The following is a 24,953-nucleotide window of genomic DNA, read 5'->3' as shown; positions in this document are numbered from 1 at the left end:
AGAAATCGATTCTGTCCGGAAGTCTCAATCATCACGGTAGATAATTGACTTCTGGTTCAAAAGCGCACTTCTTTCACCACTTCTTTGCAGCTTAAATTCCATCATCATTGGAAATCTGTCGCGCATCTGTTTTCGGGGCCCCGCCATCATGGACCACAACTTAATTTAATTTCAACAACAATAGCAATTTTATGCCGGTCGTCGAAATGATCAGCTTAAACGCAGCCGCATCGTCAATCGTGGTTGTCCGTTGTTTGCTTAGCACTTGGTGTACACGCTGTGGGCTGTCTCCATAACCGATGTCACTAATTAAGTGGTTCCCAATCTGCTTTGAAGCTACGTCCCCCTACGTGGCTAGCTTTTCATATAATAAGTGCTACAGAAAAGGTTACTGTAACTCAGTTATTGATCAAAGAGAAAGTAAAGAAAAAGAGAGTTTCTCAATGTTAGAGATGTCCTTTTGAAAAAATACGCGAGTATTTATCTTATAGACTACCAACAAAACCTAAATACCGTAAAAATAAAACTATGAAAATCGATAGATTATTCGTAGAGTTAAATGTTCTCAAAGAATAATTAGTTAGGAAACCCTGCTAATCGATCTCGCTTTCTTCCGTTTCTTTCGCAGGTGAGTGCTTGCTGTCGTTTTGTCGGATAATCGTACGGAACAGGTAGGGTGTTGGAGGTAACGGACGACGGAGAGCTGTTCGCGTGAGGATGGTAAGGTATTTGTTACACTGGTCGTATTTCGATTTCGGTGATCGTGCGCGTGTCCGCATGGATGTCCGTCCGTCCGGCTGTCGTCGCCTTTTTGTTGTTTGACAGCGACACTATAAAGCAATGGTGACACACAGTAGCAGCTCTGGAAATCGCGGTGGCGGACAGTGGACCAAAGCTGGTCTATTTCGAAAGAGTATTCTTTAAAGTTTTGTCTAATTCTTTTTGACATATTTACCAGTTAGAGTCAAAATTTCGAACTTATTTAAAATATTTGAAACTCTCCAAAAATATTACAAAATTTTTGAAATTTTCTCTTTAGTTTTGAAATTTTTCAAAATATATATAGTTTTTTTATTTCATAGAAACGCTTCATTTACCTCTCAATGTGCCACAAATATTCCGTAATATTCGTTATACAGTCAACTCTCCATAACTCGATGTTGAAGGGACCATCGAAAATCGAAATATCCCAGACAACCAAAATGTACGTATAACGAAATCACCTGGAGGCTTTGTATGTGCAACATTTCACTTATAAGATGTCGCGAAAAGGCCTTGTACGTACAAAAGTGGAGGCGATATGCGTGCATACATTATGTGATGAATAATAACATACAATGCGAGTGTATAAATTTTCTACCGAACTAACCTGTGATCTTATCCGACTTAACTTATGATAACAAATGTCGATTTGACAGCTGCTACGGAGTGATCCGATTTTGTTTGTACGAGTGTACGAGACGAAACAAAATGTACAAGTGAACGCAGAAAAGAAGTGTTTTATGCGAGGAAGGTCATCAATCTGACGAGTTTATCCACGGTGTTTTGCGGGTTTGATGTAATTAGTATGAATAAACGAGTTATCGAGGTATCGAGTAATAGAATATAAAAGCAGTACAAATGCGCTCCAAGGGACCATCTGTTCATCAAATATCCTTCAAAAATCGTTGCACGATTTGAGTAAGATTTGTACTCTTGACCAAAATATCTATGAAGTGCTCCCACTGTTCGGCGTATGTATCACCGTGTTAAAATTACTTTCTGCCGTCTGTCTTCAGTCATTGGCGAACAAACGACGCGTCGCGGCGGCGGCGGAGATGATTTGATTAGTATTTTAGTGGCGTTCGTGTGAGCAACAAATGGCCTCGCGAATGGGCTTTTTTGCATTGATTTTTCATGCTTTCTGTCAGGGCTGTTATCTGGGCCCATCGTCAACTAACTGGCCGCCGCCGCCGCTAAGAGCTTTTTAACTGCCATCAAAGTGTGGGCAATTTAGTGCAGTTTTACGGTTACCTAACCGAAAAAAACTGCCGTTGACACGCTCAAATGCTTTGATAACAAGCGGATGTAATTAATGTGAGACGACGGATCTTTTAATGGGTTTCTGTATAATGTGAAGGATAGTACGCTATACTTTGGAACACATTACAGGTTGCACTCGATTAGTCAGGAACTGCAACAACCAATTCCTATCAATCAGTTCGATGCTTTATAAAAATTTCCGAACATCAAATCGAAGCAGTTTCTAGCCCAGGCTCTTTTATACAAGTGAGGAAGCAAAGAGTGCAGCCTATCGTGGTCAGTTGTTCCGGATTCGGGGGATTTAGGCAGGAGATCTCCATTAGGGAAATCAAGGTTTAGGCCGGAGACTCCATTAGGGAAATCAAGGTTTCCTTCCAAATCGCAAAGAAAGGACACAGAAAAAAATCCGTTCTCGTCTACGTAAACAGCAGACGTGAACTCGTCAACAAGTAAAATACACCGTGAACTAGATCATGTTTCTGTGACCAATGATGGTAGTTCACGGTGTATTTTTGACAGTTCACGTTTTCCAGAACGCTTTTTTGAGCGTGGAGACTGCCGCGTTTTGCCGGAAACTCTTATAGATCGCGAATTTCTTCTCAAAGATCTTGAAGAGAAGAAGCACAAATTGTTTACTTATGACGAAAAAACTGAACCTTTGTTCAAAGTCTTGAAAAGGTCTCTCGAGTGACTATAAGGCACCCAAGTGATCAAAACTGGAATACATGATTTACTTGGATTTTACCCAGTTCAAGTAATCATTATGAAATAGAGAACCCAATCTGGCATGCTTCGGTAAGGGCTTTCTCAAGAATACTATTTAGTTCACTTTAATAAAAAAGATCTAAATCGTATTAAAGCTTTAGAAAAAGCTAGACTTATGATCGATGTCTGTGTGCATGGGAACATTTCCAGAAAGCTGAAGGAAATTATCAGAACCCCACTCAGTGCCGTCGGTGCCAAAAGTGGAGTCATGGTACAAAAAGTTGCCGCATGGATGCTAAATGCATGATTTGCGGAGGTTCTTCTCACGCTAAGGACGTCCGTCCAGTGAAGAAAGATACCACCAAGTTCAAATGCTCGAATTGCGGGGGTAATCATAAGTCCAATTTTTTGGGCTTGCCCTTCGCGTAGGCGAGTCGTCGAGGCTCGTGCCAGGCAGATGAAAGATAATATCCGTTACGATAACGGTCGTTTCCGGAATTTGCCTGGTAGAGTATCGAACAATGCTCATTTTTCAGTTAACGATCGCTTGATTAGGAATCATACCCATCAGGAAGATCATAATCATGCTCATTCACAAACTAATTTTAATCTTTTGATTCCGAATGTATCTACCCACGGTAAATCCTTTGCCGATATCGTAGCAGGTAATTTGAATTCCTCCCCTATTCGTACTATGAGTACCCATTGTACTTGTTTCAAATCAAATGGAAAAACCCTGCCGCCAAAGGAAACTGCTACTCCGCCGCTCCGTCTACCAAAAATTCTAACAGAAAATCATCAGATAATTTACCCACTTCAAGTGATACATACGTCTCCCTCTGATTTGATTTTTCTAACTAAACTATTGAATCAAATAATTGATGCAATGTTCGAAGTCACCACTATGACTGAAGCAGTCCAAGTTGGTGTAAAATTGACTAATCAAATTGTTATTGTATTACGTTTTTCTAATGGATCCAAATAATAATTTAAATATTTTAAATTGGAATGCTCGTTCTTTGAACGGTAAAGAGGACGAGCTGTTTAATTTTCTTACAGTTAATAACGTGCATATAACAGTTATTACTGCAACATATTTAAAACCTGGATCCAAACTACAAAGATACTGACTTTTTTGTTTATCGTAATGATCGACTTGATGGGAAATGTGGGGAAGTTGCAATCATCATTCATAAGCGTATAAAACATCAACTGTTTTCGTCATTTGAAACTAAAGTTTTTGAAACTTTAGGTGTTTCTGTTGAACACAGCTTGCTACTCATGCTGATTTTGATTCTGATCATGTCCCTGTTACATTTCAAATATCCCATGAAGCGATTCTCAGTCCAATCAGCTCAACTTTTAACTATTTTCGAGCCGACTGGAATATACATGAAACATATATTGACTCTAATCTTGATGTTAACATTTCTTTACTAACAAAACTTAATATTGACAATGCTCTTGAAACTTTAACAAATTCCATTGTTGAAACCAGGAGCATTGCAATTCCAAAATGTGAAGTAAAATTTGAATCCGTGATGATAATCTTAGACGCTTAAATCTTAACGTGAGAAGAAGGCAATTTCAACGCACTCGTGAACCTGTTATGATTATATGGCATGATCTGCGGAAAGAAATTAATAAACTTGTTGCTCAATTAAGGGGGCAGGATCCGTCATTGATTTCGGAGTTTTCAAAAGCAGTTTTTTTGTTCAAAACCAATAAAGTTCACAAGAAAATGTGTTCACTGTATTCTATTCTTCTTCTTTCTGGCATTACGTCCCCACTGGAACAGAGCCTGCTTCTCAGCTTCTTAAGCGCACTTCCACAGTTATTAACTGAGAGCTTACTGTGCCAATGACCATTTTTGCATGCGTATATCGTGTGGCAGGTACGAAGATACTTTATGCCCTGGAAAGTCGAGAAAATTTCCAACCCGAAAAGATCCTCGACCGGTGGGATTCGAACCCACGACCCTCAGCTTGGTCTTGCTGATTAGCTGCGCGTTTACCGCTACGGCTAACTGGGCCCCGCAACTGTATTCTATTCCCACACCGAAGCACAGTGAACACATTTTCATCGAATAATTTTTAGTTTTGTACAGAAAAACTGCTTTTGAAGTTTCAATGATGACGATGATAACTATGACGGAGCGTTGAACGTTAAGCAACAAACATTTTGAAAATGAAATTTCTCAATTGGATTGGATCCTGGCTCTAAGCCGTCGAGGAAATTTTCTAAAATTTGGCAAAAACTCAGAAGCAAATTCCCACCTTGAAAGAGGAAAACAAATTATTACTAATTAATTGCGAAAAAGCTGGAATAATCAGGGAATTTTGTTAAACTTGGAAAAAACCTGGAATTCTTAGGGAATTTCGATAACAGTTCTCTGAGGCAGTAATTCATGGTAGGATTTTCGTCGGGGAGGACGTCGAAACCGCCCAAAAATTGTCGGTTGCCCCGCTATTAAAACGCTCCTATAGCTATTCAGTGAGGATCTTTTCGGGTATGGATTTTTATAGACTTCCCAAGACATGATTTAATTATAGTGATAATATTTGATCAGTAATGGATTCACATACCTTCATGCATGAATTTTTAAATTATTCGAAATTAGAAAAAACTGGGAAACTGATTTTGGGAGAGTAATCTCCAGACATGGCAAATAAATTGATTTTTTCGACGTTTTAAATTGAGAGTTGTTTATGTTCCAACATAAACAACTTCAATATAAAACGTCGAAACAATCAATTTATCAGTTTTAGGACTAGTAGCAGGTCTCTTTTTGGAGACTGGATCTCTATTTTGATGCAAGTCTCTATTTTTGATGAAATGTCTCTGAAGTTCTGAAGTATATTTTTTTCCATATTTTGCTTTCAGTAAATTCTGATGCAAAATTATGTAGGCTCCAGATAAACCTTCAGACACTGTTACGAGACTTTTCAACTTATTCTTTAAAATTTCAATCTTAAATTTCTCGAGGGAAAGCTTCAGGAATTATCCTAGTGGTTTCTCCAGAGATTATATCTGGAATGCTTGCAAGGTTTCCTAACAGGATCTCTCCAGAAATTCTTTAAAGGATCCTTCTATCAATTATCTTAGATATTCTACCAGCGATTTTTTAAAGAATATCTTGAGTAATTTATCCAGAGTTTGCACCAGGAAATTCAGCGTCCATACTCCAGAAATTTGCTCAGGGATTACTTTGAATATTTTTACAAACTCTATTCTAGGACTTCCTCTAGATATATTTTTGAACCGAATTCTCCAGGAGATCGTCCAAAGATTTTGACAGAAAAACCGCAAATTAATTTCAGAATTTTTGAGAGCAATTCTTCAGAGGTTTTTCTTCGAAAAAAAAACCCGATAAGAACTCCGGTTATTCCAAAGAAAAAAAATACCCTCGAAGGATTATTCGAGAAAATCTATTGAGAACTTTTCAAAGAATTTCTCAAACTCGACCCTGTTTGTCATCATGGAGTTCTTCCAGATTTGTTTCTAGAAATTTCTCCATAATTTCATCGAAGAATATAAATAGTTTAAGGTTCGATACTTATTAACGAATCTATGATAAAAGTTCGAAAGATAAAAGGTCGAAAGGACAAAAGGTCGAAAGACAAAGTCGAAAGGGCAAAAGGTCGAAGAACAAAAAAAGAAGGGAAAAAAGGTCGAAAATCTTTTTTCAAAGAAGGAAAAATTGCCCACCATGCAAATCATTATCGACCTTTTGTCTTTCGACCTTTTGTCCTTCGACCTTTTTTACATAAACCCCAATCACCACAGCAGAATTTTGCCAGAAAATCCTACACATTTTTGCTTGTTTTTTCAATCTTTCCAACAATTTATATTGAAACTCTTCTTAACATTCCTCGAGGGTTTATGAGTTTTTCTAGTAGGCGTTATTTATCAAGGATGACTCTAAAACTTACCTGAGTTTCATCAGATGTTACATTAAAATTTGCTTTAGAAACGGTTTAGGGACAAAATGTCAAATGTACAACATTGTTTTTTGTTTTGTTTTTTCCTGTTTTGGAGCGTCTTGCTGGGTAGTGCTTCGTGAAGCCCAAGCAGGACAGTTCGGTTTTGCGTCGTCCGATAGATTTAGCTCACAATTTCGCGCATGTTTTCGTCGCCGGAGATATTTTTTTTCCTGTTTTGGAGCGTCTTGCTGGGTAGTGCTTCGTGAAGCCCAAGCAGGACAGTTTTTACATTCAGAAATGGAATAGTGAAAAGTGAAAAATGAAAAAGTGATTTGTTTGATTTGTGTCCTCAATACTGTTGGTTTTTGGCTGCCCTAAGTTCACCGAACCATCCGGAAGTGACAGGCAGCACATAAATTTATGTCGAATTCGTTTTTGAACCCAGGTTGGAACTGGCGCAACCCGTTCTGAATCACAGTTTCAATCCCAACCCGATTCAGGTTCGACCGGACTACAATTTGTTTGACGTTTGTTTGTTCATGTGTTGATCACCGACCCAGTTCCTAAAAACGAAAACGACATTAGAGAATCAATCCGGTGAGTTTGTTCCAGTATGATACTTTTTTTTTGTGAGCCTTCCGGATCGTTTTTGTCCGCGTCGTGGAACTTCTGATCGTTTCTTGAACGGAAAATGTTATTTTCGGAGTTTGATAATTATGTTCAGATTGCGCATTCTGTCCGGGCGGGTGTTACGCAACTAACAATCGGTTGTGGATGCTTTTTAACCGTTCGATGACCCTGGAGGGATCGATTCTGCTTTTCGTATAATTTTGAGCAGAAAAACCGACTGTGTTATCCCAGGGTGTTTAGCTCGAACGCGCTTCCTTTCGTTTTTCGATTATCTAAAAATACAGTACCACCCAGTACAGTTTTTCAATGGGCACAGTACAGTTTTTCAATGGGCACAGTACAGTTTTTCAATAGGCGTGATATTTTTTTACGCGTATCGTTATTTTATACAATCCGATGACCCTGGAGGGATCGGTTTTGCTTTTTACTGGTTATTGAGCAAAAATATTACTGCACAATCGACAAGCATTTCGCGAAATACTATTTATACTATAAATAAGCTATTGTTTTCTCTTTTGATTGCCGGCATTCAAAAGATTAATTTGAAAACGCTTAAACAACAAATATTTATGGTCTATCGCCAGCTTTCTAGGCGAATCCTGACAATATACCTTCCCTAACCTCCAACTCCGTAGCACTTATGAGGGGGTCGCTAAGTCGGTGGCCTCTCATTAAGTAAGTGCTACATCAACATTTCCTTCCCCTATCCCAAGTTACGGTAAAGATGGGCGTGGCCGGGAATAGCGATATTCATGCTTTTAGTATTCTTGTTTATGATTTGAACAAGGTATACTCCCCTGCCTTGTTCTTGAAAGTAGTCAGGATGAGATTATTAAAAAGAAACATGAATGTTGCTAGTATCCAATCTACGAAGTATACCGTAACTACGCTAACGCTAACGCTAACGCTAAAATGTCAAATGTACAACATTGTTTGCTGGACTTCTTTTTTTCACATCGAGGTCGGGTAAGTATGCTATGAATAACGTTTAGCACATAATGAATTATTTATTCTTCCGGAAGAGAATTATTCTTTCAAGAAATTTCGCTTCGTTCAATTTTTGACTATTCGACGTTTTGTCCCTTCTACGTTTTGCTCTTTCGACGTTTTGGCATTCGACGTTTTGTCTTTCGACGTTTTGTCACCCAACCTTTAGAAACACCTCATGATTTTTTTAACGGTTTCTCTAATTTCTGATGTATTCAATTGACATTTCCGAGAAGAATTGCCTACAAACATTCCTGGAAGAATACTTGGACAAATCTTTAAAGACTTCCTTGAGAAATCTTAAAGAATTACTGTATAAATTCCCGAATAAATCTCTGAGCAATTCCTGGAGATATCATTAGAAAAATTCCTAGTTAAAATCTCCAAATTTTTGATTAATACTTGGAGGCATCTTTGAAGAAACTTCTGGTTGAAATTTCAAACAAGTTCTAATCGGAAGTCTTAATGGATGTTCAAGGAAAATCGATAGAAGAATCACTGGATAAAATCCTGAGCGATTTAGGGCTTCCTTGAAAAACATCCGAAAGGATCTGTAAATAAATTCTTGACGATCTCTGAATTAATTTATGTGGTTATATTTGGCACAAATCAGGTTATGTTTTTGAGATATCTAATTCAAAATTGTTTTGCGAAATCCTTAGGAAAATTTTAGAAGGGATTCCATTGGTAATAATCACAACATGAATTCCTGAAGAAATATAAGAGATGACCAAGCCTCGGGCTGCAAATCTCTCAAATAAAGAAAATTTGTTCTTCTTTTTCTTCTTCTTGACATTAACGTCACCACTGGGACAGAGCCGGCTTCTCAGCATAGTGTTCTAATGAGCACTTCCACAGTTATTAACTGAGAGCTTTCGTTGCCTAAGTTGCCAAAAATTAAGCTTTGATATTCTTCCACCTAGTTATAGCTTCAGCATGCATTAAAAAAATCTGGAAGTTTGAAACGCTATTGAATCAAACTATTTTGTCAATAACTTTTTATCTATCTGAAATTAGAGTATTTCTTGAATCTGGGAATATTTTACAGAATCTGGAAGAAAAACCTGAAAATATCAGGGAATTTCATGTATGTAAACGAGTAGACACCCTAAGATTGAAAACGCGTTCAACTTAAATTTAGGACCCACTAATTGTCCAATTGAAATTCAAATTACTCAGGATTTCGAAAGCATTCTCAATCAAGATAACGTTTTCGAAAATTCCTGGGAAACTGATTTGGAAGAAATAAGTAAAAAAATCAAAAATATGAAACACTCCGGCGATGATGGAATTTTCTAAATCCTCACAAGAAACTTCCAGAAAGTAGCTTATCATTCTTAGTTGATATATTTAACAAATGTTTTCAGTTGGCATATTTTCTTGACAAATTGGAATGTACCAATTTTGAAACCGGATAAAAATCCTGCAGAAGTTCCAGCTATATTGGACAAAAGTTTGCTTTCCTCCATCAGTAAAGTTTTTGAAAAGGTCATTTTGAACAGAATGATGGTCCACATCAACCAAAAATTTTGTTTTGCCAATGAGCAATTCGGATTCCGACATGGACATTCGACCACTCACCAACTTTTACGTGCAACAAATATGATTCGTTCCAACAAATCTGAAGACTATTCAACTGGTATTGCTCTTCTAGACATAGAATAAGCATAAGACAGTGTTTGGCATGAAGCCTGTGAGTCATCTGTAGTAGATTACAAAAAAGTTTGTATATATATTGCAAAAAAGTTTGTTCATACTGATGATTTTTCCAAATGCTTTCAAAACTCAACATATAATATTCCCACATAAACCAAAAACTCATTATTTGAAATCTTCAAGAAGACATGTTGTCACTGTTGAGAGAGGTTAAAAAAAATTTGTAAGCTGAAGTTAAGTCATGCTTGTTATAAATTTAACTTGGAAAAATCACATTTAGGACATTGAAGCCATAAGTAACAAATATATAAAATGTCTGTATCCACTTATTAACAGAAAATCGAAACTTTGTCCTAAGAACAAGCTGTTGATCTTCAAACAAATTTTCAGGCCAGCCATGTTGTATGCTGTACCAATATGGACTATCTGTTGTAATCCCAGGAAGAAAGCTCTGCAGAGAATTCGAAATAAAATTATGAAAATGATTCTGTTGCTGCCTTCCTGGTATAGTACCAATGAGTTATATGGAATATTCAATAACATTTGTTTTTGGTTTACACTGAAATATTTTTTATTTTGGGCTTACACTAAAAGATATCATAAATGCATCTTTCAACAACATTTTTTGGAATCACCGCTTTGAAAAGTTTTGATTTTTCAAACCATATGATTGAATTCTAATTCCCACACTTAAAACAAACCGTTTTTTCAACAGCTGCGGAGATGCAGAAGTTTTGTTATTGTTTCTACCGTTCCCCAATTACCTCAAAGACGTGACCGGTGCCATTATTGACTCAACTAACGTTAATTTTCTGAAACGTATACATACAGTTTCGGACAGAATTGAGTACTTATTGGTTGTTTTGCTATGTAAAAATAAATATGTAGACTTGGTTATCAACTGGTAAAGCATAAACTGACTTAATATTTTTACTGCAATTTAAAAATAAAGGAAATGCACAGCTTTTTAAAAACAAATAACTTGTTATTTTTGAAATCGGACAAAATAACAATGTTTTCAATAAAATTTGGTTTTTATATGTAAACATTTACGGTTTGGGCCCCTTAGGATTTGAGATGTTCCTTCGATTCATTTTCATCTTAAAGATTATTTCAGAAATTTTGTCTAAAGATATTGCAAAAAAGTGTAATCAATCAACAACATCTTCTAAAATTGTACATCACAAAAATACTCAGAAATGCATTAAGATAATTATGAAAATTTCCCCTCTTCAACCTTAAAGTGAGCCGACCTTCGACTCAACTTGGCTTCAGAAGAGATGAAAGTAAATCTGAAATTCACACTCTAAAACTGACAAAAATAATTTCTTACACTCGTCGGCATCCCTCGAACAATTGTCGTAATATAATTGTCGCGTTCCCCATTTGCACTCACTCACCTATGATCACACTGGTGGCGGTTGCCATCATCTTTGGATGGGCCATTCCGTCTGCTCGGTGTCCTCCTTTTTCCTCGCAGTACTGTCTGCACTCTGTGACCCGTACTCTTCTGTCTGCAACAGCTACTCCACTTGTCTATTTCTTCAGATCCCCAGAAGTCACACCCGAAAGGGCTTCGTCGAGGCTTCTAGTAATGCACTTTGTTAACACTTCACACTCGAAGCAGCTTCAGCTGCTATTTTTACAATTTGATTGCCGTCATTAGCTGCAACAAATGCGATCTTCACCGAAAAGCCTTTACACATATGAGCAATTTCTAGGGGCAATCAAATCAAACGATTTCTTCACAGAACTTCACCCGAAAACACCTCTCCACTTCGCAACAGAGCTATTCTACTGCGCAAACATCCTCGCAATTCCTTTCCTCTGCGATTACCACAGATCCCCGCGTAATTCACACGTTCGCGTTCCGCCACAAAAACCGAACTCTTCCGTCCAAAGACCAGTTGATCAACCGCTCTAGTCTAGTGCGAACAACGTTATTGCACAAAAATCCCCACAAAAGAATTCGCACGGTGCATTCCTCGCTTCGGCGTAGACTTCCCCCGGTCGATCGCGTATTCGAACCTTCCTTGGCCACCGTTGGTGACTTACTGGCCGAAGTGGGCTGGCGCGTGGCTCTCCGAGGTCTTCGAGGACCGGTGGGTCTGTCCGAACTCGGCGCCAAAGTCATGACGCGGAAAAGCTCTTGCGCGGACTTGAACAACCGGCACCGCCGGTCTTGGAGAGCCGCAGCAGCGCAAGAGAGCGATCGTCGTGCAAGGGAACTCAGGGTGCGACTCCGAGATTGAGTCCGAGATATACTGCTCCGGCTGAGCCCGGGTAACGGTATTCACGCGGTTTTCATGTGGATTTCCATTCCACCCAGCTGTTGAGAGGGCCTAGCCATGCATCATCAGGGGGGAATTGATCTTGTTTCTTCCTCATCCAAAAAGCGTGGCGCGGCGCGGTAGCAACCGAACGAATCAGATGTGTGTGAGAAGAAACTCCGGTGGAAAAGAAGGTGATGGTCGATTGGCTTTCAAGAGTGAGAGTGGTTTTTTATGCCGATGGTTTGTATAAGAAAAGGTATTGGCTTTTGATTTGGACCAAATATGGAAATATGTATAAATATTATATTATTATTCTTTTGAACTTTCTTATGCAATTCCCTCAAGAATTTATTGATGGAATCTTTCAAATTCTTCCAGGATTACTCCAATGATTTTTCCTCCCGCTTTCCTCCCGGAATTCGATGATTCCTCCTGGATTTCTCTAAAGATTCTTGCAGGATTTTTTTTTCCAGACATTCTTCCAAAAACTCCTCTATGAAATTCTCAAGAAATTTCTCAAGAAATTCCTCTAAGAGTTACTCCAATGATACATCCAGCGATTCCCGCCAGTAATTTATTTTGGATTTCTTCCAAGGCTTTCTCATGGGATTCATTCAGAAAAAATCTCCAGGGACCCATGTTAGTTCTCACACTCAAAACTCAATCTATGAGCTGTGTGTCTATGAGTTTCGTGGATCTCACGCTTGAATTCTTCATGCAAAATCACTCAATCACATTCAAGCCGTCAAAAATGATTCAGTTTTCCATCAAAAACTCATTGTTGTTACCGTTAGAAAGCATTACCGTAATTCTACCAGACTAATGTTGAATCATTACTTTGTGCGAGAAAACTGTGGAACTACGAGCCTACTCATCAATTATTTTATGACTGCTGAGTTGCGTGATCGGAAACTTACGCATGAAAAATATCAATCGTGAGTTATGAGGATTTGAGTTTTTCACAACACTGCAAGGGACTTCTCCATGAATTTCTCCAGGTTTTTCCAGAAATTCCTACAGAGATATCTCCAGGGTTTCCCTCTAAATTTATCTCCAGAGATGTCTTCAGGATTTATTCAAGCGAAAGTCATCAGAGGATCTTTTTAAAGAATTACTCCAAGGCATACTCTAGGCATTGTTTCAGAGAATTATGCAAGGATTCTCGCAGGAAATTGTCCAGAAATTTTTCGATATATCTCTACAGATTTTTTTTTTAAAGATACCATGGAAGAACAATACAGAGATACTTACAGATATTCCTCCATGGATTCATTCGAATCTTTCTCAAGAAATCCCTACCGAAATCCTTGCGAGAATTTACTCTAGGAATTCCTACAAAGATTTCTCCCATAATTCCTCCAGAGATATCTCCAGGAACTTCTACAGAGTATCCGCTAGGAGTATTTCAATAGGATCTCTAAATAATTAATCAAGGAATTTCTTCAAGAATTCATCCAAAAAATTCTCATGGAATTCCTCCAAGAATTTCTCCAAAGATTTCTACAGGAACGCCTACAGGAATCTCTCAACAATATCTCAAGGGATTTCTCCAAAACTTCATCCAAGAATTTATCCAAGAACGCCTTCAGGGACCTTCAGAAATTGTTCAATGGATTTCTCCAGTATTCCTTGAAAGATTGTTTCAGAGATTCCTCCAGAAATTCCATCATGGATTCCTCGAAGAACTCCTATAGGAATTGCTTCATCAAGAAATTCCTTCAGTAATATTTTAAGACATTCATTAAACTCCTCCAGTGATTTCATCAGTAATTTCTTCGTATTCGTCTTGCAATTTCTTAAAAGACTCCTTCAAGTACTGCTTCAAAACTGCTCCTGGTATTCGTGCTGGAATTTGTCAAAAACTCCCTTAGAACTAACTAAGATTCCCCCAAGAGTTTCCGAAGAATTCCCCCAGGAGTTTCTTCAGAGATTCACACAGAATTTCTTTCAGGGATTTCTGCAGGTATTCGTCCCGGAATTTAATAAGAGATTCCTTCGAGTACTTCATCAGAACTCTTCCAGGAATTACTTCAAAAGTTTCTCCATATATTCCCTCAGAATTTCTTCCAGGGTTTTATCTATGATTTTTTCAAAGGATTCCTATTTTTTAGGAGATTTCGTCAAGAATTCCTTCAGAAATTCTTCCAGTGGATTCTCCACCCAAGTAACACCGAAAACATCTTCTTTGATACCATGTAGCACATATTGTCATATAAGAGTTATAATAGTGAATACCATAACATCTTGTGTTATAAAACAGTTACAAAATAGCTCCCAGAAAACAAATCATTTCAAAACGATAAATGAAGCTTTATGAATCGGAGGTTACAAATTTAAGCTGAAATAATGTGTTTTAAACGTTTTTTATACAAGATTCAAACATCGATATACCGTCGAAATTGATGAATCTTGTGTGCCATTTTGATATCATTCGACTATTGCAGAAGAGTCGAAAACGCCATATTCATGCCCTCTGGAGAAAAATCAACCGGAACCGAAATGCAACGAAATCGCTAAGCGATGGTTCTTGGAAGTCGGTTACTTTTCATAATTACAAAAAAAAAACAACAGGTTTGAAAATAATAACGGTAAGAATGAGAAAAAATCGCAGAAAATGCTGAAGAAAATAACAGCTTTCGCGGCATAAGCGTCGGAACATAAGTGGTCACTTCTTCTAGAATTCCCTGTATTAACCATGAACTTCACGAACTTTGCTATATTTGCTTTGAGAAAGAAACACAAAAAGGTGCCAATTTCTGACGGCCGTGATTCACATAATCCGGAGCGTTTCCTGCCAAGGGACACCTGAAATCACCTGTCACTGAAATCAACATAATATCAAATTAATCTGGTAGCAAAAAGCACAGGTTCCTAATGATGATCTTTCACGAGTATTTATTGAAATAAAGCAGCTCTTTTCCCCTGTGTTGGCTGCATTCATTGTAGTCGACTACGCTCCCAAATGGATGAATAAAAAACAGCAACCGCACGATTTTTTTCCGTAAACATTACTGCAAATTTTACAATGTTTACATTTGTAAACCGATGTTTGACGTTCGACGGATAAAAATCGATTCACTAAGCAAGAAGCTATATAAAAGTTGTTTGGGTGTTATTATTATTATCGAAAGAACAATAAAAAAAATTCTCAAAGAGCATGTTGAAAAGATGTTCTCAAGATGTATTATAAACGTTATTATAAGTTTATCAAAAATCCTTAGTTAAGATGCTCTGAGGAAGTTATTCTAACGTAATTCCAGCTTATTTCAGAATCAAAACAAAACCATTTCACATTTTGCCAAATAAATAATCTAGATTACAGTACCGATTGAAAATTTGAATCACCTTAACTCGAATCAATTGAAGCCGCATGTCGACGATATCCAGATAATTTTGTTTGAAATCTGGGTTCAATTCAGTGAATTAAGCAATCATGACAAGTTATGTAAAAAAATGAGTAACAGTTTGGAGTGTAACCGATATGATCAGAGTAATATTAAAGTTGAATAAAATAATTGAATAGTTCGAACATTTTCGAACGGTGCTGTAAGAATAATTAAAATTCTGCCATATTGTGTTTTCGTTAGAATTGAAGCAAATTCATCAAAACAACACAATTTAGGAGGATTTGTATTATATTAAAGGATTATTAAAATGGCCCATGAATTATTGAAGAGTAAAACTGAAAGTTTCACCATACATTTTGAACCGCATATTAAACTTCCCAAGTATCGATGAACATGATCCACTTTTGTTTATCTTCATTTCAGTGATAATAAAGAATTATAGATATGATAACTTGAAAAATATTTTTCAAATTGGAATAGCCATGCATATTATGACAAAAAAATTGTTTTGATTTTGCTGTAAGTACATTCGTTTTGTATATATCTAGACGTTGGACATTCTAATGAGATAGTGTGTTATACAAATGTGTTTTTCAAGTTATATAGCTTACAAATAATGTCACAACAACCAAAACATTGGCCAGTTTCATAAATAAGAATCTTGTGTCATGTATACGTTATTTACACTTTCAAATACCTCAATTACAACAAATGAACTATGTCGCTCTATATTCTTGATTTGTGAGTGCTTAGTACTGAAAAATAACAAAATTAGAACAAATGATCACCGCAACTTAAATTTGCATCTTTATTATGTTGGGGGGTTGTTTGTAAATCGTCAATTGCATGTGATTTTAACTAGTTGTTAGATCTATAAGATGTTATATAAGCCGCCATTTTTTGCGCTGTTTTAGCTATACAAGTGTTTGATATAAAGTAAATACTACTATAAGAATACAACAGAATATGTTGAAAACTTGAATTATTTTCTCATATATAACTAGCTGTGTTACTTGGGCAAGTATTCGTCCTCCAATTCCTCAAGGGACTCCTTCAAGAACTTCCTCAGAATTATCTTTATGATTTCTCCAGCGATTTCGTCAGTTATTTCTTAAATTATTCGTCCTAGAATTTATTGAGGGATTCTCTCAAAAACTACCATGCTAATCCCATAGTGTACAAAATTTATTTCTCAAATTTTCGAAATTTTATATAGTATGGTACTAATTCCTCCACACTTGCAAAAATTTTCAATTTTATAAATTTTGTAAAAGTTTGGCTTTTTAAAATTATTAATGGTTATACAATTTCAAAATATTTCAAATTAATTAATTTTCTAAATTTTGAAAAATATTGTAAATTATGTATTACATGATAACTGTATAAGACAAGTACCTACTGTCGATAGTTTCCCACCTCTTTTACTGTAGCTGCTGAGCGTAAATATTGCAAGAGAATCACCGGCCGTACAAGGCAAGTTGAACTGGAATGCGTCTTCGAAGTGGCAGAGATCGTTGTGAGGAGGTTCTACCACTTGTCTGCTGCAACCTGTCCGCCGCGAGTAGGTGGCTGCGGCTTCAATGATATGATCTATGGGAAAGATGAAAGTGGAAAGTGAAGAGGCTGATGATTGTTATTATTACGGTAGTTGGAGATTACAAAATTGGCTGATCTCGGGGGAGCGTGTTGGTTGTTTTGGGAGATATAATTTGAACGATTCTGCCTTTTGTTGGTTGTTCTTTGCTAGAAAAGTAATCATATATAAACTCCTCGAACTATTTTCGGACGAGCTTCAATGGGTATCTGAGAGTAGAACATCTCTGTTCCTGAAGAAGGTAGAAGAACGGAAACTAAGTATTTAGTCGGTACGATCTGAAGTGCTCTGAGCTTTTGTGAACCACAACAAGGCGAAGATTCTTCATGAATGGAAACTTTGTTGGTTTACTTCTCCATTTTCAGCAGTTTTGTATACAGTTGTTGCGCATTAGTTCTAGCGGAGTATGCTTAAACATTCACACAAGCTTCCTTTCAGAGATAAAATAGGTAATGATGAAGTTCCTTCATTTTAGCAACGTCATTCATTCTCGTTTCAATGTGAAATAGGTTAGTTGGGAAGTGCGCAAGCGAATTTTTATGCTTTCGTCGATAACGTACTTGATTCATAGCGGACTGGTAAGGTCACTAACCGAAGTCCACGCTTATGTTGGGTTTACTTCTAAATCCACGCATGTGGTCATCCATTATTGCAATATTCATTCTGCGTTCATTGTCATGTCTACTAGAATTCATGAAGATTGAGACGTCGGACGGCTTTTTTTTGCTCATAGAATGAAAATGTCCCCAAAAGAGGCCCTAGAAGAACCTGCGGAGTGGCCACATTTGTTGAAACCAAATTTACGATATGTTTTGGCCATAAAAAGGAAATGACCCAAAGGGGCCCTGGAAGAACCGGCCACGGTGTTCCGGAATGGACACAACTATTTCAAATTATGTTGAGATGATCACAATTAACCAGTTTCATACGTTTTAGTTGAAATAAATCGAAAAATTATCACATTTGTCTAATTTGGCACCGCCGTGACCCAAGTAAAACCAGGAATATCTTCGGCATGGTTCCAAATTTTGCATTGGCCATTTATGGCAAAAAATTTGTCCCTTTTTAAATTTTAAGTTTGAGTGGTTTCAAAAAATCAAATGTAAATTGACGAAATGGCAACTATTTGAAATGCCTTGTCGGGTGTCGGGGACGTAAAGGTTAATTTCCAAGGTAATTTAGGTTCTGAACAAAATTCAGTTTTTCAAAGTTTAGAAAACATTGAAAAATAGTTTTTTACACAAAAGTTTTCAATTTTGAAATATTTTAAAATTTTCATCAATCTCTCGTTTTTTTTGTAATTTTTATAATGCGTTCTATATGTTTTACAATTAACCTAATCATAATGGGATAACCTTGCTTCGAACCTACTCTAAATTTGTGTTCAGTACAGACATATATACAATTTACGCTTCTTTACAGAGAAATATTTATTTTATTTTCCGTATAGTTTGAAATAAAAAATTTCTCAGGAAAAAAGCGAAAATTAGCTTATTTTTCTAAAATTGTAGAAATTAAAGAAAAGATCAATAAACTGAATATAAAAAATAGGGATTTTCATAAATAAAACGGTAAACATTACAAAACCTCTTACGTATAGGACAAGTCTTATCATTAATATATTTTTTTTTCATTTGGAATTTTTTTAAATGTTTTTTATATGTTTTACAATTGACTTAACCATAATGGAATAACCTTGCTTCAAACCTTCTCTAAATTTGTTTTCAGTGCAGACAGGTAATTTCCGCTTCTCTACTAAGAAATATTTTATTTTCCGCGCAGTTTGAAAATAAAATATTTCTAAGAAAAAAGCAAAAATTAACCTAATTATCTCAAATCGTAGAAATAAAAAAAAATGGCAATCAGTTATGGTTTTATGAGTTAATATTAAAAATACTGATGTTCATAAATAAAAAAAAATCAGGAATTGCAAAATAATGAAATGTAATAAAAATCCCGCGTTCAGTATCATACAGGCGTATCTGCAAGGATCGATTTCTCTTCGTCTTTGGATTAGTATAAATCAATTAGTCAATTGATTTTCGAAACATTTTAATTTTTTCATAATGGAGGACGTACTGTATCAAAAATAAAAGCAGAAAACCTTCGTGCGGCCTACTAATTAGCTTCAGAGAAAATCGATGAAGAAAAATCAATCACTGCAGTTACGCCCTTTTGATACGGAACACGAAAAAATAATAACTGTCCAAAACGTTATTGGATTGATTTTAGATTGAAAAAAATAGTATTTATCGTAAGTATCGAAAAGGTATTATTTTTCTAAACCTTGAAAAACATCCTACATAGAGAATAAGTTTTATTTATAGTCGTTATAATTTATAATGCGAAGGATATCTGGCACCATATTTGCACCCCATGGGGCTAAGATTTATTTAAAAAAATGTCTTCACGACAACCATTTTCTCAAACTCAAAGGCTATTTGCAATGCCAAATAGTTTTTTTTTATAAAATATAGTGAATTGGACCATGAGATCATTTGGGATAACGATTAATATTGAAGTTGTTCCGGAATTATAGGATAAATTCTTCGGACTTCTGGAGATTTTTTTGCCTAACGAAAATTGTTGAAGAATATGGAAAATGGACAGAAGGATAATATCAGCTTAAGATTAGTGAACCCAAAACAAAATAATGTTCCTTCAAAACACATAGCATCCCGTGGTCAATTCAGCATTGTGTTTTCATAAGGGCTTATCTGCATTCATCGTTGCTTTTTTGCGTTATTGCAGAAAACTGATTCTGAGTACAGATATATCTAATTTAGCAAAGTTACTGTGAAGTTTGCGAAAGAGAGGATCGATGAAGAGAAATCGCTATGTCAGTTAGGCTCTTATGAAGTAGAATGAATTGGCATAACACCCCTAATGAACAACGGGATTTATGATTGGCCTCTAATCAAGTACCTATAAACAGTAAGACCAAGGAAATCCAAGTGCTTCTTGTTTAAGCAGACATTCAGGGCCCTTTATGAACAAAAGGGCTAAAGGACCTTTGTGGATTATCACAGATCTTTGTGGCACAGTGCGGACCTCGTGAAGCTTTTCAGTTCTTCACGGACCTTCGAAGATTTTCACTGACTTTCAATATCGTGTTAAGGTTTAGTCATTATTGACTAGTTGAAGACCTAGACCATTAACAAATAATTGGTTGCGCCTATAGATCCTATAAGTCATGAGGTATTCTATGTCAATCCCTTATAAGTAAATCGCGAAATTCAAAAAAAAAAATATTGTCGCGAATTTTCATTGACCCTACTAATAAGGCATAATCCATGTTTTACGTGACCCCTTATCTCATTTTTCTGTAGCATGCTGTGCATTTCTTAGCGTTACAGGAAGTATTATTGCTGTATTATTGTTATCAAGTATAAAGATAAGTGTACCGCCTTTGCAAACATTTTCCCTAAACCTACTCTTCGCCTCCTCGGTTGCTTTCATCGATTTCTCTCCCATGTTTCGTTGTTCATCGATTCAGCTCTCTCGTTTTTCCCGATCATCTCGCGATCACTCCCTCTCGATATAACCGATCTCACTCCGAGAGCATGCCACTCAAATGCAACGTTGTTGCTTCTAGCTGAGTACTCAAGCCGTCGTCACTCTCACTGCATCTTTGTGCAACGATCACGCACCAATCGTGTTCCGCGTTGTTTACATATTTTCCTCTCAGCAGCAGCGACCGGTAGATCTTCCGATCGCGCTCACATGTGGCCCGAAGCGAGCACTCAATGCATCGGACGAATCTCCGCGTTGAGCTCCACTGTTCAGCTGTTGAGGTAGGTCAAGTTTTGTTGCCGGTCAATTTTGGGATCCCACTGAGAGTTGTGCGTGATCGCGGATGAGGTGTTGAGGTGTGTGGGCAGCCTTTTATGGACCTAATGGGACCTAGATCTATAAGACACATATGGTTGTTGGGGAGTGAGCGTGAGCCACCTGCTCCAGAAGAGCGAGCGAAAGGCGATCGCTGCTGTATCGTTTGCGTAGTCGTCAGGCGGTAAGCTAGTTGTGATCGCATCTATTATGAGCCTCTTTTTTATTATTGTTAGACGCGGTTTAATAATCTCAAAATAACATGAATTACGGGACCGGCACACTGGGCCTGTACCTATGTGCTTCATATGTGTGTGGTGCTGTTATGATGTGCGAGTTGTGTTTTACTGATGATGTGTTTGCGCCCGGCTGTCTGGTCTCTGTCTATTTGGAGCTATTGTTAGAAATTGCTCTAGGGAAAAGTGGTTCAAGATGCACTCATGGTGTAAAATCGCCCAGTTTACATTTTAATTATATTAACAATATATACAGTACTTACCGGTCGGGAATACTATCAGATTGTATATGTCTCTATATCCTTCATTTTTGACAATGAATGGGCGTGGCCAGGAATGGCGATTTCCATACTTTTGATTTTATTGTAGAAATTTGGTTTATAGTTCACTCCTCAACATTGTTTGCAAAGAGAAATCGATGAATGCAGATGAGCCATTATGAAAAACTAATGTCAAATTGAGGGGCCACAACGTAAAGGGGTGTAAGTGACTTTTTTTTTCGGTGTTTAGTTGAGTTCTCATTCAATATGTATGGAATAAAAAACGCAAAAAAAAACTTCAAACTCGTGTTTCTCAAAAACAGATTCTTGTCACTTACACTCTTTTGCTTCTAACTCCCTCAATTATTATTCTATTTCAAATATAGATCCGTTCAAAATCCATTATAATCCCCTATGTAGGAGTCTTTTTCAAAATTGGAATAAGAAATTTATTAGTGTCTGAGATGACGGACGGACGTTTGAAGAGTTTACAGGGAACCCGAGCAAAGGCGGATAACTGGATGATATCAAAATGATAACAACTTTTATTATCGCTGTTATCATTTTGATATTATGTTATCAATGATAACCGAATGATAACAAAATATGTTATCATTGTATCCGTGACAGACATTTTTGATAACAGGTTGATAACAAAATATGTTATCACACACCTTTCCTATAACATTTTTATAAAGCGTGTGTTGCTAAACAAAGTTGACTATGCGTCATACAAAATTTTGTAAAATTATTTGGAGCGTAAGTTCAATCCAAAACATTCAATTCTCAAAATTGTTCTTTGATTTGTGACCATAAAATTCAAAAATATATAATGATGCAAATTTAGTTATCAACTTGAACTCAATGATAACGTAATCAATTATTACTTTGTTATTCGACAAACAATTTTGAGTTCTCATTTTTGTTATGTTGGCTGTTAATTCAGCCAAGGTGATAACAAAATCAATTATCAAATGGTGATAACCAGGTAACAAGATTTGTTATCATTTTGCTATTCAACTTTGCTCGGGAAGGCATTTCTGAAGGGGCGTACAGCAGGTCTAGTTGATATATTAGTTTTCTGTTAATTTCGTCATTTATTCGTCGTCATTTTGAACCACTTTGCCCTACCGTATTTTTTTCGGCGCGAATGATGCTCTCTTTAACTGCAATATTCCCTTATATGGGGGAAAAGCCATGTGCGCAAGCTAGCGTGGTCCACGTCCAATGTCGGTCGACCGCGCGGGCGAGAGGGAGCTTAATAAGGGCTCTAGTGTGAGTGGTTATGGCTTTTCTAGATCTGTGTCTTCGGCCTGATTCTTCGTTTGCGCTAGCGTTGGCGGCGATGGTGGCAGTGTTGGACGGTACTTTGGCACTTGTTGTGCAATTGAAGTACTTTTCTTGAGCGCGCAATTTCAGTGATGGCTTTTAAGCTTTTCCAAGCGATGATGTGAGGGCAGAGGCGAGGGTACTCTACGCAGGACTGGTAGCGGGTCTCTTCATAAAGACTTCGTTGGTATATTTTTTCTTTATACTTGCAAAAACGGAAGATTTCTTCTAATGCTTCCAAAACTCAACATATAATATTCTCACATGAATCAAAATCTCTTCATTTGAAACCTTGAAGTAGACATGTTGTCACGATGAGAGGGGTTTCAATAAATTGGTCAGATGAAGTTAAGTATCTAGGACTCATGCTAGATACAAATTTAACTTTCAAAACTCACATTGAGGGCATTCAAGCCATATATAACAAATATATAAAATGTCTGTATTAACAGAAATTCGAAACTTTGTTTGCACCAAAACTGTTGTAATACCAGGCAGAAAGCTCTGCAGATGATTCAAAATAAAATTCTTTTCGTTCTCCTGATTCCTATTCAGTCTCTTGTGGTCTCTTTTTTGTCTAATTTTTCAAACATAGAGAATCTAAGGTTTTAATTTTGAGAACACTACCAGTCGATACCAGCTCTGAGTCTACGCGCCATGGATGGTGATCATCATATGGAGAGAGGAAGGACGATCATGTTCGAGTATTTAAAACGGGTTTATGCTAACCGAAGCGGATTACCGTGGCATTACACGGATTGGATGGATTGAAATTGAAAGTAAAATTTCAACTTTCTGGACTAAGTACGGTTAGCTGCCCAGGGGAAGAAAAGCCGAAAAACTAGTTTCATCTATCTGCTGAACGATGGGAATACTAGGGGATGGTGTTCGGGGAGATACATGGTGATGACTGGGAAAAATACGTGTACCATGCTTGCGTCAGCGAACGAGTTAAAACCTAGCGTAGGAAGTTTTAACCTTCAGTACTTGTGCATTGACTGGTTTTATTTGAAAATGTCTGTTTTTTAGCGTTCTCCAATCCAATCTAAATTATTTTTAAGCATGTAGATACGTATAGATTCATACTTTTTTTTATCGTAGACATTGACGAAATTTGTCTACGGTTATTGCTGAAATCTAAAAAAAATATCTATGAATTTTGTCAAAAATTCTTTCATATTTTTTATAAGTTTACGAATTTTAAATTAAAATATTCATAGAGATATCATCAAATATTTTCATCTTCGAATTAAACTGATCCTTTGTTTGAAACATTACGCGAAATTTTTCCCTTGTCACCAAATCATTTGATAAGTTTTGTCTATAACTTTAAGAAAGTTCGAGAAAATCCCTATATTAAGGCATAGTAGCTTCACAGTAAAATCTCCTAAAAACCATAAAATAACATAGATTTATCAATAAATTCGACATTTCTTTAAAAAAAATAATCTTTTCGTTTGTAACACATTTATGATTTTTGTAGATTCCTCCAGAAATTCGTCTGGTTATTTTTTCCTAGGATTTTTCTAGAACATATATTATTGCGAGACTCTTCCAGTGCTTCCTAAGGAATTTCTCCAGAAATTCCTGGGCATTGCAGCAGTATTATTTTCAAGGATTCTTGAAGTGATTTTTCAGAGCTTTCAAAGTATGAGCTTCCATTTCACTAAAGTCTATAATGATGATCCTGGACCTAAAGATTTTCAAAAATTGCTTTTTATGGAAATTCGACGTGGAATTCATTTTAGGAGTCTTGAAAAATTTCAAAAAATTCTAAAATTATATATAACATAGGGTTGATGTACCAATAGCCGCATAGCTAAGAACAAAAATTCATATAAAATCGTCATTATTTTTACATCATCTGAAAGCTTTTTATCTTGGTTTTGTGGGAAAAATATGAAAACTACGAAAATTCATATGTGTGTAGTTATTATCGCGTGTGTCACAATAGGAATACATGTGCCTATAGTGGCACTTTTTCTAATTGATGTTCCTATAGGCAGTGATGCATTTTGAACTGAACGCGAGCCAAAACTGAACTGAACGCGTTCTAATTTTGCTCGAGAACCTAGTAAGCATTGAACTCTCGTGCAAGATTCTGCACCTGTTCAAGAACGGCCCGTTCACTTTAAAATGCACAATGAAGTAAAGAACCCGAAA

At 36.7% G+C, this 24,953-nt stretch overlaps 1 protein-coding gene across 1 annotated transcript in view; it reads right to left on the bottom strand.

The window, feature by feature from the left end:
- The window catches only part of LOC5575022, a 366,593-nt gene extending 354,556 nt beyond the window's left edge, over positions 1-12,037 (bottom strand). The window contains exon 1 of the mRNA XM_021846333.1: positions 11,324-12,037. Within this exon, the coding sequence (XP_021702025.1) occupies positions 11,324-11,369 (46 nt within the window). The 5' untranslated portion in view covers positions 11,370-12,037. The remainder of the gene's footprint in view (positions 1-11,323) is intronic.
- Between the last annotated feature and the right edge of the window lie 12,916 nt (positions 12,038-24,953).

This window comes from Aedes aegypti, chromosome 1 (genome assembly GCF_002204515.2).
Source record: "Aedes aegypti strain LVP_AGWG chromosome 1, AaegL5.0 Primary Assembly, whole genome shotgun sequence".
Classification (NCBI taxonomy): Eukaryota; Metazoa; Arthropoda; class Insecta; order Diptera; family Culicidae; genus Aedes; species Aedes aegypti.
This window is presented reverse-complemented; position numbering and strand designations above follow the sequence as displayed.